The following is an 18981-nucleotide window of genomic DNA, read 5'->3' as shown; positions in this document are numbered from 1 at the left end:
AGTGAGAGGGTTGGGTGAACGCGTCTCTAACAGCGCTGCGAGCTGCCGAACGGCGGAGTGTAAACATATGTGGTGATCACTGAAGCAGGCACACACAGCCGAGCACAGAGTAAAGTCATGCAGAGCGTCGCGCCGCCCAAAGGAGCAGATCCAGAAGAGGGCGGCGCACCGCCGCCACGCCGGCCGTCCAGCACACTTCACACCAACACTGAGCTGGTGGGCAGCGGGGCGCCGGGTGGCGGACGGGGCGCACCTCATAAGGCAATATGGCGTTAAGACATGGACGCGACAGGCGGGCCGGCTCGTCCAGCCACCCGGACGGCCTGCCAGGCGCCAGAGTCAGTCTACAGACACGCCCACTCAGTCTTTCCCGCCAAAACACACCCCACATGCTCAGCTTCTTCATAGAGGACTGAGTAACACAACGCAGGAAATCCCCACAAAACGATGCCAAAGACATTTCAAAGAGACAATTTCTTCCAACTGAAGTGTAACTGAGAACCTTTCTGAGCACTACTCTTCGTTTCAGTGACGGTTCTTCCAGAACAGTAAAAACACCGTGCAGTATTTTAACTGCAGGTCTGATCCGTGTTCTCCATTGTTCATGTTTAGAGTGTACTGTATTGTAATCAAAAACTACTTTTTGAGAATAACTTTCCTACTCGAGTATCTTAACTTGTAATGCGGTGAGATTTATCCAGTTTGAGTGAAAATATTCTGATACCCTGAAGCAGGTTTGTTTCTTATTCCTCTGAGTTCACTGGAGAAAACCAGTGATTCACACACTTCATAAAGCACCCGCCATTCACAGCTTCGTCTTTTGCAAATATTTAGGGGGAAATTAACATTTTGAGACATTTTTGTCAAGCCAAAAGTGGACATTTCTGTAGATTGACCCTTGAACAAAAGCAGGCCAAGAAAAGTAATGAGAAACAAAGATCTCAGCAGCAGAGTCAGAGGAGGTTTTTATGTAAGTGGCCACTGAACACTGGCCCTCCGAAGCCTTTGCAGATCTGGGGAGTCTGGTGAATACCAAACAGCTACAAAAGTAGACAATCAGATGTTAGAAGTTGTTCATCTTTTTCATGTTAAATATTAGCTTAATAACAAGATTCAGGCTTTGTTTACCACAAAAGCTGCCACACCCACATTGTGTCCGAGAAGGGACACGAAAGAAGAAGAGAGAGGAGCAGAGCGGCGGCCGCTGTACCGCCGCCGTACCGCCGCCGTACCGCCGCCGTACCGCCGCCGTACCGCCGCCGTACCGCCTCACTGTTAATATCAGTGTGCAATCGAGTAGAAAACAAAACCTCTGTACAGCAGAGCCACTAGAAAACTCCACAGAAACAACATCACTATGAAGACTACTGTTCACATTACAAAGAAGCGTCCTGCGGCCGGAGGCAGAGAGCGCCACCGTGTGGTGACTGGAGAGACACAGGTGGAACAGAAACATGGTGGCAATGGAAGCCAGCAGTCTGGGTCTGTCGGGGAGGCTGGGTCCAGTTCATGAATCCACAGTCTGGGTGAGGCGTCCAGCCGGGGGCTGGAGAAGGAAGAGCTACAAGAAAAACTTCAGGTAGAAAACTCGCCTGTGGCTTTTCCTGAAGGTTTTAAACACACCACCACTTCACGTGAAAACACAACCTGCCACTGCGCTTTGGGTGTGTGTTCACACCACAGCAGCCACAGCGCCACTGACAACAGCGTTAAACCAGCGCCAGCCCGTCTCTATGGCAACAGGGAAAGCCCAAGTGCAACTGTCCATGTTCTCCAGTGCTAGTGTTCAGTGTATTGTTCTCCGTGTTCTCCATCATCAGTGTTTAGAGTGTATGGTTCTCTCTGGTTTGATAACTTACAAAACCAACAGCACCAACTAGTGGGCCAACATGAAAACTACATGTTTTACAGCGTTTCTGCTGTTGCCATGGAAACAGATGTGTTGTCAGAATGTTGCCATGTAAGCACAAAGCTTTTCTGAAACAAAATGCAAAAACGCGTTTTCACTTGAAAGGTGGTGTGAGCAGCTCCTCCGACTGCTCAGGAACGTTCCTCTGTCTGACTAAATCCTCACAGCCTGAACAGCAGAAGCATGAAGGACTGAGACATGGAGGACAGTGAGAGGACGGTGAGAGGACAGTGAGAGGACGGTGAGAGGACAGTGAGAGGACAGTGAGAGGACGGTGAGAGGACGGTGAGAGGACGGTGAGAGGACAGTGAGAGGACAGTGAGAGGACGGTGAGAGGACAGTGAGAGGACGGTGAGAGGATGGTGAGAGGACGGTGAGAGGATGGTGAGAGGACGGTGAGAGGACGGTAAGAGGACGGTGAGAGGACGGTAAGAGGACTGTCCTCTGAGCTCCGTCTGCTCTGATTACGTTCTGTCTTTATCTGCTTACGTGCAAAATGTCCAATAGAAATAATGTGGATCGGCCGATCAACCCCTCACCCCCCCACCCTCTCACCCCTCTCACCCCTCACCCTCTCGCTCCCTGACCCCCCCACCCTCTCACCCCTCTCACTCCCTCACCCTCTCGCTCCCTCACCCCCCCACCCTCTCACCCCTCTCACTCCCTCACCCTCTCACTCCCTGACCCCCCCACCCTCTCACTCCTCCACCCCCACCCCTCACTCCTTCAAAACACCATCTCACCTCTCACCCCCCGCCACCGCTCACCCCTCACCCCCTCTCACCCCTCACTCCCTCACCCCCGCACCCCTCACCCTCTCACCCCCGGCTGGATGTGACGACTTGAGGCGACTCCCAGTTGACTCTAACTGAACTGGACTCCTGAACCTGCTCCAAAAGACACAGCTGGAAGGCCCAGATCACGTGCACTCCCCCGTGTGCACGTTGATGATCCCACGCGTGTGCATGTGGATGAAGTTGAAGATTTCGTGCGGCATGGCGTGGAAGCCGGGCCGCGGCTTGACGTTGTCGTAGTAGTGGTGGGTGATGAAGATGCCGGCGGGGTTCATGGGGAAGGCCCAGAAGCCGTACAGGTGCACCTCCTCGCACAGCTCCATGGCGGCGGTGACCAGCATGAGGCCGCTGCTCAGCCGCTTGGCCCGGACGCCCTGCACGGCCCAGAAGCGCTGCACGTTCAGCAGGTACTGCGGGTGGAAGAAGAACACGCCCCTCTGCGAGTCGAAGTCGTCCAGCATGTACTTGACCCGGAACGACACGTCGGTGTTGCGGGTGTTGTAGAAGGCGGGCAGCACCACCGAGGAGTTCTCGTAGTTCTGGAGGACCTCGTAAAACGGACGCCTCCATTTCTCCAGCTTCTGAAATCTGCAGAGAAAACAGAGTGTGACGAAAGGCAGACGAGGCGCAGACGGACGGCTCCTCCTGAGCCGGGCTCCACGGTACCTCTCGGTGATGATGCTCGGGTTTATGGTCACCAGATCAGTTTTCGTTCCAACATCTGCAGAGTACTTCTCAGAAATGGGCGGGATGTTGCACCTGCAGGGAGAGAACAGACCAACCATCATCCATTTCCCCGCCAAAACACCAGACACGCCAAGACAGCGGTGCTCCGTGATACTGAACACAAAGCTAGCGGGTGTGTGTGTGTGTGTGTGTGTGTGTGTGAGTCCCTGACTACTACAGTTAGATCATGTTCTTCATGTCATAACGAGCCTTCGCCACATGAAGTGCCCCTTTGGAGGTGAGTTTCTGGTCAGAGCTACAGAACAGATTCACCCGTCCACGTCTCTGGTGGAGGACTGCGAGGGCGAGAGCAGATCCAGATCCAGTTCCAGATCCAGATCAGAGGCCACACACAGGTCAGCAGTCCGTGCCAGCTAAGCAGGAACAAACCGAGTATCGTGCACAACATCCAGAACCTTCCAACAAGACACAGCTGTTCCAGCTGCTCGTCTTTAACGCCTCAGAGAGTTGGACTTGGCTCATTTTGAGGTCAACAGGAATTTGAACCTTGATGCTCAGGAACCAAGCATAGCCTGATGTTCCACCAGGGAGAACATCTGCATCTCTACAGGAAACCAGATCAACTCCTTCTGGCTTACTTTCAGGATTCAAAGCATTTGTTTTACAAGTGAAAGTGAAAATAGTGATGGCAAATAAACTCAGTTTTCCTGAAAGAGTTTTTTGTTTTTATGTATCCATCCATAGAGTGTGGACGAGTGTTGTCCACCCTGGACAGGCAGACGGGGCGCAGCACAGCGCCTCAACGCTGCATGCTGTCAGCTAAAGCTGCCAAAGAAATGATCTGGATACACAGCAAAAACTGGAGCGTTGAAATTTCACAGTTCTATGTTTCTGAGTTGATTTCAATCCAAGAGGGATTTTTTTAAACGCAGTGTCATTTCAGCAGTGGTCAGTGTTGACAGAGCTGATCACAGCGGTGTGGACGTCGGTGCAGCTCTGTACGATCAGTGCTACTTTAACTCTGTGGAGTCGGCGGCTTAGCGCCACCCACTGGACGCACTATTCACTCTTTCATTAGTCACTTCAGACCTGTATGCTGGTGCCAGTGTTAATTTTGACATGAATTTTTTATTTCATTTTAGTCTTCGTCACTCACCAAAGACTTGATTTAGTTAAAGTCACATTTTAGTTTAGTTTTGTTTTAGTTAAAATTTAGTCTGTGGAAATTAGTTTTAGTTTCAGTCTCATTTTAGTCTTGATGAAATCTGACAGTTTCAGCAAAAGGATATTTGTCATGGTTGTAAAAACTCCATTGCAAGCATATCTTTAATTGTGTTTAGATATTTAAACCTAGAATGTATCATATAACTCTGGCAGCAGTAACATCGTGCAGCTCCCGTCTAGAGGACTCACTGAAGAGTTCAAGGTGTCCAGAACACGGGGAATCCTGCAGTACAGGGAATCCAGGGATGAGAGAGTGGCATTGGCTGGTATCCAGGTACGAATGGATGGCAGACAAAGCTCTGGAGGTGGCGGAGTCATGGCTGAAGCAGAAAGCTCTGGTGGGGCCCACAGCCTCAGGCCGTGCAGGGGTGGGCTACTTCCCAGCAACCGGGGCAGATCAGGCCCAGGGGAAAGAGCGACAGCGCCTCATTCAGGAGGAGGTGCGGGCAGGCGTGGAGGAAGAACCAACCAGCAGGATGGTGGGAATAGGGCAACAAGGAGCGTGGACGAGGTGGGAGAACGTTCTGCAACGGAAGGTCACCTGGTCCAACCTCTGGAGAGCAGACGTTCATAACATCCCATTCTTAGTCCAGGCTGTGTATGAGGTCCTACCGAGCCCAGGTCACCTCCACGTCTGGGGAAAAACAGAAACACCATCCTGTCCCCAATGTCCTGGACGGGGATCCCTGGAACACCTCCTCAGCAGCTGCCCAAAAGCACTAGGGGAAGGAAGCTACCGCTGGCGCCACCACCAGGTCCTTCAGGCAGTTGCTGACAGCAGAGCCACAGCCATGAGCACCACTAAGAGCCACAGCAGGGTTCAGACCATCAAGGTCCACAGAGCCGGAGAGAAGCCGGAAAAACAACCAGGGTGAGAGCAGGCCTCCTCACCACCGCGGCTGACTGGCAGCTACAAGTAGATCGATGGCAAACAGCTCAAGTTTCCAGCCAGGATCACATCTACGCAGCTCCGACCAGACATGATCCCACTGTCAGAATCCAACAAGGTCATGCTGGAACTCACAGTTCCCTGGGAAGAGCGCATGGACGAGGCCAACGAAAGGAAACGCGCCAAGTACCAGGAACCGGTAGACGAGTTCAGGAGGCAGGGCTGGAAAACCTCTGGTGAACCTCTGGAGGTGGGCTGCCGAGGATTCGCAGGGCGATCCCTCTGCAAAGTTCTCTCACTGCTGGGCCTCACAGTGGAGGCGAAGCGGAGGCCATCAGATCCACGACTGAAGCCGCAGAGAAAGCCACAAGGTGGCTCTGGATTAAGAGGGCAGACCGTGGGCGAGCGCTGCTGGGACACAGGCCGGACTCTGATCACCTCTGGTCGGGTCGCCTGGGCGAGGGTGTCTGATGTTGAAAGACCCGAAACACCCAATGACCCCAGGTTACATCACTGATGATGTGTCCCCGCGCATCCGTGAGATGTAGCTTTGAACGCTTGTATCATAAATATGAATATTTAAGGCTTGTTGGAAAAGTGAAATACATGAACTTCACAGATTCTTATTTATCTTCTGTAAAAATAATCTTAAAATCTTAAAATAGTCTACTGGTTATAAACAACAAAATCATAATGACCAGCAGGTGGCGGTAATGCAACCAACGGGATGCAAGCTGCCATAAAACATCACAGAAGAAGAAGAAGAAGAGCAACAACAACAACAGTCACAGCACGGAGGATGGATGTAACCCAGCTAGTCCGGCGGCCAGCGGTAGCCTTTCACTCGTCAGTTCATCATTTCCAGAGATTTTGTTTTAGTTTTTGTAGTCGTTACTTATTAAATTTACATTCTCGCCACAAATTAGTCACGGAATAAAGGGCCATCAATAAACAGTTTTCATTTAAGTCTTAGTTGACCAGATTAACACTGGTTGGTGCAGTGTTTAGTGCCTGTGTCTCACAGCAAAACGTCCTTGGTTCATATGGCAGCTATGTTGGTTTAACTCAAACCAGACACTTGGAAATACTTTCAGAGAATTATTTGACCCAGGAAACGTAAATCTGGATTATTGAGACACTTTTTGGACAAGATACAAGGAAAAGTACGTTTGACAGCCATCTTGGAATCCACCCTGTGTAACCGCTTTGCATGAATGTGACTTTAAAACCCAACGAGGTTTGAATCCAGCAGCATAACATTAGACAGTCACCATATCAATCAGAATATGGCACTTTTCTGCTCAGTTGAATATGCAAAGATTTCTCCAAGTTGGTCTTTGGGGGTAATTTTCAACTGTGTCACATTTTATCTTCTAATAATTCAAAGTGAAAACTACAAATTTAGTATAATTTCTACTCTTCAGATCACTCTTGAAAAAAATGAATACAACTGGTCATATAGAGCTATGATATGATCCATCAGTGTCAAATCATGGCAAGAAACCACCACGACTTCATGTCCAGCAATAAAATTGGTTTCTCATCAGGTTTACATTTCAATATATTCCAGAAGTTCCATCTCAGTCAGGAGCAGTTTTGCCATCAAGATTGTGCAAAACAAGATGTTACATTTCCACTTGTAGAAGAAAAATGGAGGAAGTTTTCCACAGAACAGCATCTTAATTTTAATAGTTGATGACTATTGAAAGAATGCATTAAAAACTCCACCCTGGGCACTGCACTGTGAGAACAGGAAGTTCAAAATACCTCAATTTAACGTGGAGTCCAATGTTTCAGCTGATTGTAAACCTTTATTTTGAAAGTGCCATTTCACCCTCTCAAATATTTTGACCAAAAATGACTTCACACCTTTTCTTCAATCTGTTCAAAGAGTCAATAAACCCGGTATCATGAAAATCTGAGATGGGCCATGCTGAAAGTGTTGAATCAACTCTGTGGGGCTTAATTCAGCCCTCCACGTTTTGCTATGTGGTGACATAACTTTGGTTTGCAGATTCCAGCAGAAAGACACCACTACATATGATCATCAGTCAATAAGGGCAACAAAGACAGAATTTACCTGAAAACAAAATCTGCTGAGTCGATTTCCTTTCCACATTTGCTGTTCTTGATGATACCACCATTTCCAATCACTGCACATTTCTTGTACTGTGATTTGGAGTATGGCATATCCTGGATGAGACACAAACAGCTTATATTAGAGCAGCAGTGCACAACTCCTGACAAAAACACAGAACACAGAAACTGAATCAGGCCAACTGGAACCGGAGGACGTCATCGCTTCAAGACTTCTGACCAAGCCCAGTTCTTCCATCCGTCCGAGATGTATGATGATCTACCAGGGTTGTGAAAAGCTGTGGAAGACGGCAGGAACTCACATCTGGGAACATCTTGAAGACCTCGGTGGTGATGGGAAGGATCCCGCTGGTGTCCACTTCATACCTCAGCTTGGTCCCTGCAGGAGTGTTCCTCTTGGTGGTGAACAGGAAGGACGGAGCGTTACAGCAGCGAGACAGCGACATCCTTCAGGGAGATGGCATTGACACATCTCAACAGACTGTTGTGGTCACATATTCTACTTTCAGGATGAACTTATTCCTGAAGAATAGCGACTGAACACCGAGACCTGAGCTGATATATCAGCAACGCTGCCATGAAATCCAGCTGACGAGCATTATCCTCAAAGCCACAATGCTGCACAGTGCTACAAAAGGTCTCATTAGAATTGGTTTCATGTTGAGATTGTAGTCGTTTTTAGTATTAATGGTTTGCTTTTTTCATTATCACCATCCAGCACCACAAAGAATAACTTTAAAGTTTGAATTTGAAAGTTATTATGGCTCTATTCTATCTGTCTGACATGCTAAAGATGAAACTGGGCTGCCTGAACTAAATCATGTTTGACAGCCCTGATCACAAGCTTAAACAGGTAACCAGAACGCGCAGCTACGCCATGCTTCTGTTCTACACTGGGTGGCAGGACTGAGTCACTCAGTCTACCCCTCATCCAGTTTTAGGAGTTCTGGCTCGAATTGAAGTGGTCCAGATTGTGTCTAGATTGGGTCCAGATTGGGTCCAGTGGGTACCGGTTGTAAGATGCCACTCCGTTAATTCTTTCCTGTGACTGACTTGATAGACCATCTTGTGGTGAAAATGGTGCTGCAAGACAAATCAGGCTCAGGAAAGATGTTACGCTAATTTTGTGAACATACCTGCTGGATATCATAAATCTGTCCTCAAGGTCACAGCTCCAATGCTGCTTTGTGTCAATGTTCTCATTATTTGACATTTTACAATAAACAAAAACACTGCATGTCAAATCTTTGATTATACATGCTAATATACAGTATGTCAATGTGCATGGCCCAGGAAAAGAGGTATACGGCTTTAACATTTAGATACAGTGACTCAAGTGGATTTTATTTCCATAGCTACAATTAACCATTTTAAACAAACCCATTCATTTAAAGGTGCCTTAAGGAGTTTGCACGTTTTATGCGAAACAGCGCCCCCTGCAGGCCTTGGGCGTAACGCAGCTTAGTGAAAAACTCGTCCCTGTGGCTCCCGTGCACGGAAGAGAGGAACTCCGTCTTCGCTCGTTTAGTAGCGCTCAAGTAAGATTTAAGTTTCTTCTCCCTGGTGGAGTCTGTGTGGAGCTGCAGTGCTAGAAGCCAGTCTGTTCTGACTTTCTGGAAGATCCTGCTCAGTTGTTGCTCACTAAGCATCTGGCGGAGTAATGGCGGACAAAATGAAACCTAACCAGCCGGAGCGTGCATTACGTCATTCCTTTCAAATTCTCCCCAAAAAAATGCTGGAGCCGGACCGGCACTGTGACTTTCCAGTGACAGTTTAGCCTGTTAGAGGTTCTGGTAATGAATATGTCAGGGAACATTGCACACAGCATTAAAAATGAGTAACATATTTATGGTGGAAAATAAGTATTTTTAAGGTTGTAAAACTCCTTAATGCACCTTTAACTATTCAGGATACCCAAAATCTGGATATCTAGAGTAGAGTAGAGAGTAGAGAGTTAATTTATTGATCCCAGACTGGGAAATTCAGTGCTACAGCACCCTCAGAAAAAAAAGGTGTTTTTGTTAGTTGGAAACAAGCTAAAATCATTAAAGGGTGCAGGTTGCCAGTTGAGGAGACTTCAAGTAAGCATAGACAGTTCAGGCATGTCCCCCTAGTGGTGCATGGCCGGTGTCACAATCACAAGACCAAATACAGAAGGTTTGACAACCTTTCATCCCAGAACAACTCAATTTGAAATAAAACAAACATAATCAAGACAGTGTTGATGGAAATGAGTGATTGCTCAAAGGGAATGTTTCTTCAATGACAGGTGTAAAATGAGGATGAGTTTACTGATTTTTATAGTAAATGTCTTACTTGTAGCCCCTTTAACCTGAGACATGGGAAACAACAGACGTGGAATGACGAGGTTTTGGATGGTTTCAGGCGGTTTCCCTGCTCAGAATGGGAAGTGCTTACTTAAAGTTGCTGGTCTCCTCCTTGTTCTGCTCCCACCTGCACACTTGCAGGTTTCTCCACCTCTCAAACAGCTCTGAGGTTTTCACCCTGGCAAAATGGCAGAGAGACTTGGGGAATGAGTAAGGACACCCATGGCCTTGATTTTTCCGAATAATCTTGTTTCTACAAGATGCAAGAAAGACAAACAAGGAAGCAGTGATTTCTCTGTGGGATGGCTCCGCCGACTGCCACCGGATACTCTGCACAACAGAAATGCTGTGGCCTCATAGCCACGTCTGCAAATAGCCGTCCTTGAACGGACATTTCCTCTGAGACGGCTTGTGCTGGGATTTGAGAGGACGGGCAGGGCAACGGCAGCCGCTCGCCGCCCGCCACCATCAGAGTGGGTCGAGGCCTCGCTCTGTCAGGGAACTCTGCAGAGCTGAATTTTACACTGCAGTTCAAGAGAAAACGCATCTTTTCTACGTTTCGCTTTCACACAGCAACACTTGGATAAACGTCCAAATGCTGTTGTTTGCGTTAGTAATGAAACCACACACACATGCAGCAGAGAACAAGCCACTGTAAACATTAACAGTGGAGAATCAAATCAAATCAAAACAAACTTCAAGGTGTAATACAGGATTTTCTCGAAAAGACGAAGCCAAACGTCTGTTACTCACTTTTTGAACAACGCCATGCTCCAGACCATCGCCCGGCTCTCCTGCTTCTCCCAGGAAACGTGGAAGCGTGCGAGCGCGACCTCCTCTTCTCCGGCGTGCACGACTCTGTTTACAGTGTCTGCGATCGGCCTCGCTCATACATGAAGCTTGTTTTCCAAAACAGTTCCAGTTTCATTATGTCAGACTCGCCATCGGTCAGTACTAGCTCAGAAGCTCACGGCTACAGAAACACTCTGCATGCGCAAAAGGGAGAAGCTGATTGGGCGCGAGCACGGAGAACCGCCTCACGAAACCAGCTCATCAGAATGACTGACAAACAGACCCACCAATTATTTAGGTGATCCACCCGGAAATCAAAGCAAATAGAAAATCCTGTATTACACCTTTAATCTCTAAACCACTTTTCATATTAAACAACAACTCAAAGTGTGTTACAGTAATGAAAACAAAACTCAGCAGATAATAAAATCACACAGAACCCAGACATTCATCTGGACAGAACACCAGGTTGGATTGTTGTTACGGTGACTGTCAACTCTAAAACTACCAAGTCCAGGAGAATCTGGACTGGAATCAGGACTAGTACCAGGACCAGGATCAGGATCAGGACCAGGACCAGGACCAGGACCAGGATCAGGACCAGGGCCAGGAGCAACATTTTTAAAAAGTAGTGTTTCCCCCCGTTTCCATAGGGACGGAATCGGAACGTTTTCAAAAATGTGTTTTCAGTGACTCCGAGCACCGTTGTCATATCGACTGACTCCCAAGGTACAACAAAACTTTTGTGTTTTCGCTTGAAAAGGTTTTGTGAACAGGGCCTGAGCCCCATTTTACACAGAATGCGTTGCGTCTGGAGAACATAGAGAACCTGAAGTGTGTGGATCCTGACCAACACTGAGCTGCAGATTCTAATATTGAGTAGTGTGTGACGTCTGTCTGAAAATCCAGCTGCATTAAAGATGCTGTTGAAAAATGAAACCTGCTGCTGTTCGATTATAAAAGCATTATGAAACTTTCAGAGCTCTAAAGTCTGACAAGAGATTGAATTAAATGTATGAGATGAATCTGGTTCAATCCTCCACCTCACGCTCTGCGTCTCCTTGTCCAAACCCTCTGTTCTCCAGGGTTAAAGTTAGCGTAGCAGTGCCACATTCTCGAAGATGCCATAGGTCGTGGCGTACACCACTTTCAGGACCCGTTTTGAGTAAGCAACGTTTATAATTAAGGGCCCAGTCATACAAACAGTTGTGCAAATCATTAAATGTTGTGTCTTCAGTTCTTCTGAATACAACAATGATACAGACTCAAGGAGCCAGTAAACTATTTGTGGACTGAAGTGACACAGAGAATCAGCTGTCCACTGCTGTGAACACCAACTATACTGACAGTCATTAGAAACTCTCAGGTAGATATGTATGCAATTTTCTACTTGCAGGGGGGTTGTTATTACTCATTGTGAATTTATTGGTGACTTAATGCTGGGGTAGTTGAGATAATGATGAGTTGCCATGTTGTCACGGTTAACTGCACATAGGTTGGTCTCCTTGCCAAAGTGGACCAAATACACATTGAGCAATACTCAGTGGGTATCTGCACAATGTGAGGATTGGTTTTGGAGGCCTAAAAAAGTCCACCATGTTTAGTCCAGTGAACGGCATCATGCCACGTCTATCATGTGAACAACGTCTGGGGCATTACTATTATAACTGTTTGTGCAATATTCATGAAAATCTGTGCCACTCATACTCATACTGCCTCTCCTGTGGCTCTGTGGTTTGGTGCAATATATCTGTTTCCAGTTAAGGTCCGTTTTTCTTATTTTAACAGTGCAATAATTGTTTATTCTCTGTGATGATATCATTGATCAGTCTAGATCATTTGAACTGATTGTGTTGAATTGTTGTCCTGTGCATAGCCTTGTCTATTTATTCTATCTATTTATCCAGGTGCTAAAAAGCATCTATTTATTGATAATTTCACGGTGTGTTATAATTGAGGAAGCCAAAGCAACGTAATTTCTTTCCTCAGTGCACTGTTGTGTATGGTGAAATGACAATAAAGTCTAAGTCTAACTATTATAATATTATAATTACTATTGCAACAACACATCATCAGCAGGGTAAAACTAGCCTGTCTCACCACGGTCTAACCAGCTCACGTTCCCTATTAGTGGAGAACAATCCAACGTTTGGTGAATTCTGCTTCACAGTGACAGAAAGAGCCGACATCCAAGGATCCAAAAGCGACGTCGCTATGAACGCTTGGCCGCCACGTGCCAGTTCTCCCTGTGGGAACTTTTCTGACACCTCCTGCTTAAAACCCAAAAAGTCAGAAAGAACGTGAGGCGGGGCCGGTCTGAGCTACAGCGATGTAGCCAGGCATACGGGCTGGTCACTGGACTAAAAATGGTGCAACACCTGTGGGACCGTTTTCCACTTGCCAGTCATACCGTACAGGAAACACCCGGCTCGGCAGCCCCACTGCGCGTCCACGCTCGCAGGAAGTCAACCTCCAAGCACAGAGGCCTTTGCGCACCAACATTCTGAGCATGGTTCCATGCCAGACATGACCATGGGCCAGGCGACACCTCCGAGGACAGCAGCGCTGGGCAGGGACCCTGTTCTCCCATGAGAGCCGTTTCTGTCTGGATCACCCAGCTGGTCGGGAGCACGTCGTGGAGAACGCCACGCAGAGTGCCGTACCCGCGAGCAGAATGGCTGTCCGGTTGCCAGTGTCATGGTGAGAGCAAAGATATCCTGCCGTTGGTGCAACATCACTCCTGGTCTCTACACGGACCAGATCCTGCAGCCTCACATGATCCCACGATGTCCCCGTTCTCCAACAGGACAACATCCGTCCACATTCAGCACAAGTGACCCAATCATACCTGGAGGTCCACGGTCCTCCCCTGGCCTGCCTATTCTCCGCACATGAATCCGACTGAACGCTTGTGGGACTATCTCGGTCGTCAGGTGACCAGTCAGGTTCCCCAGCCGGCGAATAGGCAGCAGCTGATCCAGGCACTGCAGGTCCTGTGGACCGGGATTCCACAGGACTTCATCCAACATCAGCAGCATGCGCCAATGGGTCGCCGCCCGCACCAGAGCAAACGGAGGCCATGCCCGGGTGTGACTGTTGGGACTGTGTGTTTTTGGCAGGTGCCATTGACTTTTGTTATGCTTTTAGTTTTGAAATTATTGTTGAAACTTTACATTTGTGTTTATGTATGCTAATACCCTAAACAAACGATCATGTGAAACGTTTCCAGTTTCAGGCTCAAAATAATAATCAGGTTAAAAATTATGGTCTCAAAGTTTTCATTGACTCTGAGTTCACAATACCCACAATGCCATGTGTCCATCAGCACTACGGCAGGTCTAGTCATTCAAAATGCATCGTATGTTTTGATGTGGAAAAAAACCCATTGTCCGTAATGCAGACTCATGCTGTGGGTAACAGCCGGAGGAGGCGACGCAGCCGTATCGGATCCACAACTGATCTGGAGTAAAAAAGACTGAAGAGAGACTCAATGGCCTGAACAAACTGCGATTTTTGGCCATCACAGACAAAAGTAGCAATCCTGAGAGAATCATGTCAATACTGTTGGTCTTGGCTCTGGTTAATCCGTGGTCCTCCGTCGCCCTGTGAAACCGGGTCAAGAACGGCCGAGGTCTTCGTCTGGGACCAAACATCAGCTGCCATGAGATTCAGACAGTGTCTGAGATGTGGCGATGGAGGGACTGCTGCTGCCAGTGTTGTTATGTTTACATGTGGGGGGTTCAGCTGGAAAACCACGGTTAGTAACAGTAAAGGCAAACGACAAGCAATGCTAATGTAAAATGCTAGTCGATGCTAACATGTTCATACTTCAAGCTCCCTTTAGAAAACTGGCAAATTCACCTCTCTTTCCAAGCCAGACCGTGACGGTCCTCTGCTGTGGCGTCCAGCTGACTGGACCATGCTAAAGCTGTTCCAGAGCGCCGGGCCGGGCTCTGAGCCTCAGGGAGCCGCTAAACGGGCTCCGTCCAGTTCTGGACGGTCCACCGGGCCGGGATCACCGGAAATAAACCAGTTCATGATTTGCTAGTGAATGTCGGCGCTGTGCTGAGGCTTCGGTTGCCATGGAGACCACCCAGAGCAAACTTTACGTCATGGCCAGAGATGTTTAGATCTGTGCCGTACGGTGTGGAAGGTTGTGAACTGGTTTGTGATGGTTAAATTGTAGAGTCTGTACAAGCCCTCAGTCGCTGTGCAGCTCACACACTATGACACTTTAAAGCAGGGGTGTCCAAAGTGGGTCCTGGAGGGCCGCAGCCCTACATGTTTCCATGGCTGTGTCCGAAATCACCCCCTATTCCCTATATAGTGCGCTATATAGGGAATAGGCCATTTTGTAGGGGTGTCCGAAAGCCTAGTGAGCATCGATGTTCCCTACATAGTGCACTCAATGTATCCCACAATTCACCGTGAAATCTAGTGGACAGCCGATGGTCACTAGACAAAGCAATACATCCCATAATGCACTGCAGTCGCAGCACGTTAGAATCGTGTGACACTAATGACGTAATTAACTGTGCGGCGAAGTAGTGTCCAAAACCGTCCACTACATAGTCCACTATAGGCTCTATGCACAACTCAACCACTTCCTGAACTTCAGGAGGCTCCTTGTTTCCTGTCTTTCATGATGGGGCGAGCTGATTACTGCAGGTGTGTCTGAAGTTGTTACAGAGATCAGACACACCTGCATTAATCAGCTCATCCTATCATGAAAGACAGGAAACAAGGAGCCTCCTGAAGTTCAGGAAGTGGTGAAGTTGTGCATAGAGTCCATATAGTCCACTACATACTATTCCCTATGTAGTGAGTAGGGAATAGGGAATGAGTGAGTGATTTCGGACACAGCCCATGTCTCCCTGCTCCAACACAGCTGATTGCAATGAGGCTCGTTATCTGGCTTTCTGCTGGACTTGGCCATGAGTCTTCATGAGATTCAGCTGTGTTGAAGCAGGGTGACATGGAAAACATGCAGGGCTGTGGCCCTCCAGGACCGACTTTGGACACCCCTGCTTTAAAGGGATACTTCAACATTTTGGCAAATTGGCCCATTTAGCGCAATTCCTTAGTCATTTAGAACAGCATACTTACTTTTTTGTGAGGACGAGCTGTTATTTATTCAGAGGTGAGTCAGAAAGGTTTTCGGGACGGACACAATGGAAGTGGATGGTATTTTTGCTTTCCCTCCTCAAACTCATCAAATACACAATCCAACAACCCCAAAACACTTTGGTGGACACGTTATAATCCGCACATTCACTACGCTGTGGAATATTAATGCAAAATTACGAGATTGAGTTGTTTATGTGAAGATTGCTAAAACGGAACTACTTACTAAACATGGCGTCTGGGCGTAGTGATTTCAAAAGAAAAAGTAGTTCCCAGTATTTGCTTCAGTGTCGTAACGCTACAGTATTATTTGTTGGTGTTCCACAGCGTAGTGAATGTGTGGATTATAACGTGTCCACCAAAGTGTTTTGGGGTTGTTGGATTGTGTATTTGATGAGTTTGACGAGGGGGAACAAAAATACCATCCACTTCCATTGTGTCCGTCCTGAAAACCTTCCCCGACTCACCTCTGGATAAACAACAGCTCGCCCTCACAAAAACAGTCAGTATGCTGTTCTAATGACTAAGGAATTGCGCTAAATGGGCCAATTTGCCAAAATGTTGAAGTATCGCTTTAAAGTGTTGCTCTCTTCATCCTTCACTTTCATCAACCAGGAAGCAAGTGAGTGAAATGTATCTTTAAAAGTGTGAGTTCAGGTAATAAATTACAGTGTCATATATTTAACAGCTCATCCTTCTGGTTCTCCATCCTCCTGTTCACAGCCTTTCAACAAACATTTACTTGATCTTCTAAACAGACCGATGTGGTATTGTTTGTTTACCTGACAGTTTCGCAGGCTGTCAGCCTTCTTCCTCAGAGTGTCACGTGATGTTGTTGTGACGTATCTTGTCAGCTGATTATACACAGGTTTTGGCGCTGCTTAGAAGAACGTTCGCCTTTGGATTATAACTTTTTGAGGACCAAATGAACTTTTTCGGACTAAACATTTACTTGAACTAAAGGATAAAGAACTTGTTGGATTTTATCTATGTAAGTCTGTCCACCATAGGTAACGGCTGCGTTGTGTTCCAACACTCACATCGTTAGGACTTTGACGTCCATGATCTCTTGCCGGAGCTCCCTGCATGCAGTGGAGTTGTATTCAAAGGGGCCGTCATAGTTTTCCAGATACCTGGAGGGATAAACACAGTCATCCTCTGCCTGCAGCTTCACACACAGACAATCAACAGCATTAAAGAACAACCACAACAAGCTGTGAAGTTCAAATGCAATACACACACAGCAGAGGTGTTTAACAGTGTGTACATGTAGCACAACACAGTAAAGCAAAAAATACTGAATCATCACTAGAGAATGCTGGACTTCATGACGAACTGGGATATCAGTGTCGTATTGTGAGATGACAGATGACAGAAGTGACTTCGGGATCGTAGCACACTGCTAGCTGGACACTTGCACCAGATTCTGCTCCATCTTAGTCTAAACCAGTGAGGTTCTCTACATGAGGGAGATGAAGCCTCTGGCTGCTGTTTATCTGCTGGGATGAGGCTTTCTCAAGGTTTAATGTCTGCCAGAAGCTGAGAAAAGAAGCAGAGGGGGCTGATTCCAGTGGCGATGGAGCATGACTGAGTGTGTGTGTGTGTGTGTGTGTGTGTGTGTGTGTGTGTGTGTGTGTGTGTGTGTGTCAGATTTACTGATTGTTTTTTTCTTGGACTGTTTGGAGACAAACACAAACACCAGCTGTCATGAAAATAGGTAAGTTGAACTCTAATTATCGGGATTTTATTTTTTTAAAGCAAAATACTGATTAGATCTACTTTAATCTGGTAATTAATAAACAAGGCTGTCTGAGGAAGCATTTCCACCACAGTTTGTTCACATGGAAGCTGAGCATTTCTAGAAAGTTGGGATTTTCCCCACTTGCACAACAAAAGAGTATTTTTGAAAACTTCCAATCTGGAAGCTGCTTTTAAAAAGTTGCATTTTCATTGCTGCAGTGAAAGCTGTTGTGCAAACAGACACCAAGAACACGACAAAACGGGTAATGGGCCCTAAAGTAAACCCTTAAGAGATATTCCTGCTTTTTTAATGTCAATATTTCAGTTGCTTTTGGCTTCTTCTGCTTGTAATCAGTTGATAAATCTTTTAGTTTTTAAGAACAGCTATGACGCTGAAACACAAATCCCCTGAACTCCTCCTGAGAGCACGGCATTCAGGCTAATGCTAGTTACGGTGTAGTTTAGATCTTATGAGCCGGTTTTGACCCACAGACCTCATGTTTGACACCCCTGTCTGAACAGGAGAGCTTAGACTTTCAGTTCAGCTGAAATGAGTGAGTGAGTGTTAAACCCACCTGACTGACGTCCATTTTTCCTCAAACTGAGACAGCTTATTAAAAATTCACCTGTTTTTACAGTGAGCCTGTCGCCTGCAGAGGAAGATGGAAGCTGAAAGCCTCCACCTGCTCCACTGCTCCAGAGAGAGTGTGTGTGTGTGTGTGTGTGTGTGTGTGTGTGTGTGTGTGTGTACACGTTTTTCCATCCTTGTGGGGACCAAATGTCCCCACAAGGATGGAAAACCTGCACTATGTGCCTTGTGGGGACCTTCTTCCGGTCCTAATGAGGGAAACAGTGTTTTCTTGACCATGTTGTTGTTACTGAAAAAAGTAAAAGGTCAAAAAACATTTCTGTAGGGCTGCGCATTGTTTTGGTTTGGGTTAGAGTTAGGATAAGGGGCAGGGTTAGGAGTTAGACATGAATGGGAGTCAATGGAAGGTCCCCACGAGGATAGAAAGACAAAAGTGTGTGTGTGAGTGTGTGTGTGTGTGTGTGTGTGTGTGTGTGAGTGTGTGTGTGTGTGTGTGTCTGTGTGTGTGTGTGTGTGTGTGTGTGTGTGTGTGTGTGTGTGTGTGTGTGTGTGTGTGTGTGTGTGTTTAGAGATGGAGTAGGGTGGTTGGGATGGAGGTTGGAAAGGGAGAAAGGAAAACCACCAGCGCCACCAAAAGTGTTGGTGTGTGAAGATGGAAGCTTTAATTATCCTGAAGAACTTTATTCTGCAGAACATTGCAGAACATCATGGTCATATCTGGTTTGTTTGGCTGTGGCTTTGCTGAAGCCACTCAGGTGTGTGTGTTCCCTGAAGCCACTCAGGAGTGTGTGTTCCCTGAAGCCACTCAG

At 47.1% G+C, this 18981-nt stretch overlaps 1 protein-coding gene across 3 annotated transcripts in view; it reads right to left on the bottom strand.

The window, feature by feature from the left end:
• Positions 1 to 2818: 2818 nt before the first annotated feature.
• The window catches only part of LOC115382941 (alpha-2,8-sialyltransferase 8E-like), a 24863-nt gene continuing 8700 nt past the window's right edge, over positions 2819 to 18981 (bottom strand). For 2 of the 3 annotated variants that reach the window (XM_030084920.1, XM_030084921.1), the window contains 6 exons: positions 16884 to 16976; positions 10019 to 10105; positions 7903 to 8047; positions 7584 to 7696; positions 3370 to 3462; positions 2819 to 3291 (listed from right to left, as the gene is read on the bottom strand). In XM_030084920.1, the coding sequence (XP_029940780.1) occupies positions 2829 to 3291; positions 3370 to 3462; positions 7584 to 7696; positions 7903 to 8047; positions 10019 to 10105; positions 16884 to 16976 (994 nt within the window). In that variant the 3' untranslated portion in view covers positions 2819 to 2828. Of the gene's footprint in view, positions 3292 to 3369; positions 3463 to 7583; positions 7697 to 7902; positions 8048 to 10018; positions 10106 to 16883; positions 16977 to 18408; positions 18412 to 18981 lie in introns of all 3 variants that reach the window. The other variant, XM_030084919.1, reaches the window with a different exon arrangement.

The sequence above is a fragment of the Salarias fasciatus genome (genome assembly GCF_902148845.1).
Source record: "Salarias fasciatus chromosome 7 unlocalized genomic scaffold, fSalaFa1.1 super_scaffold_4, whole genome shotgun sequence".
Lineage (NCBI taxonomy): Eukaryota > Metazoa > Chordata > Actinopteri > Blenniiformes > Blenniidae > Salarias > Salarias fasciatus.
The sequence above is the reverse complement of the archived record's forward strand: the minus strand, read 5'-3'. Positions and strand labels throughout refer to the sequence as shown.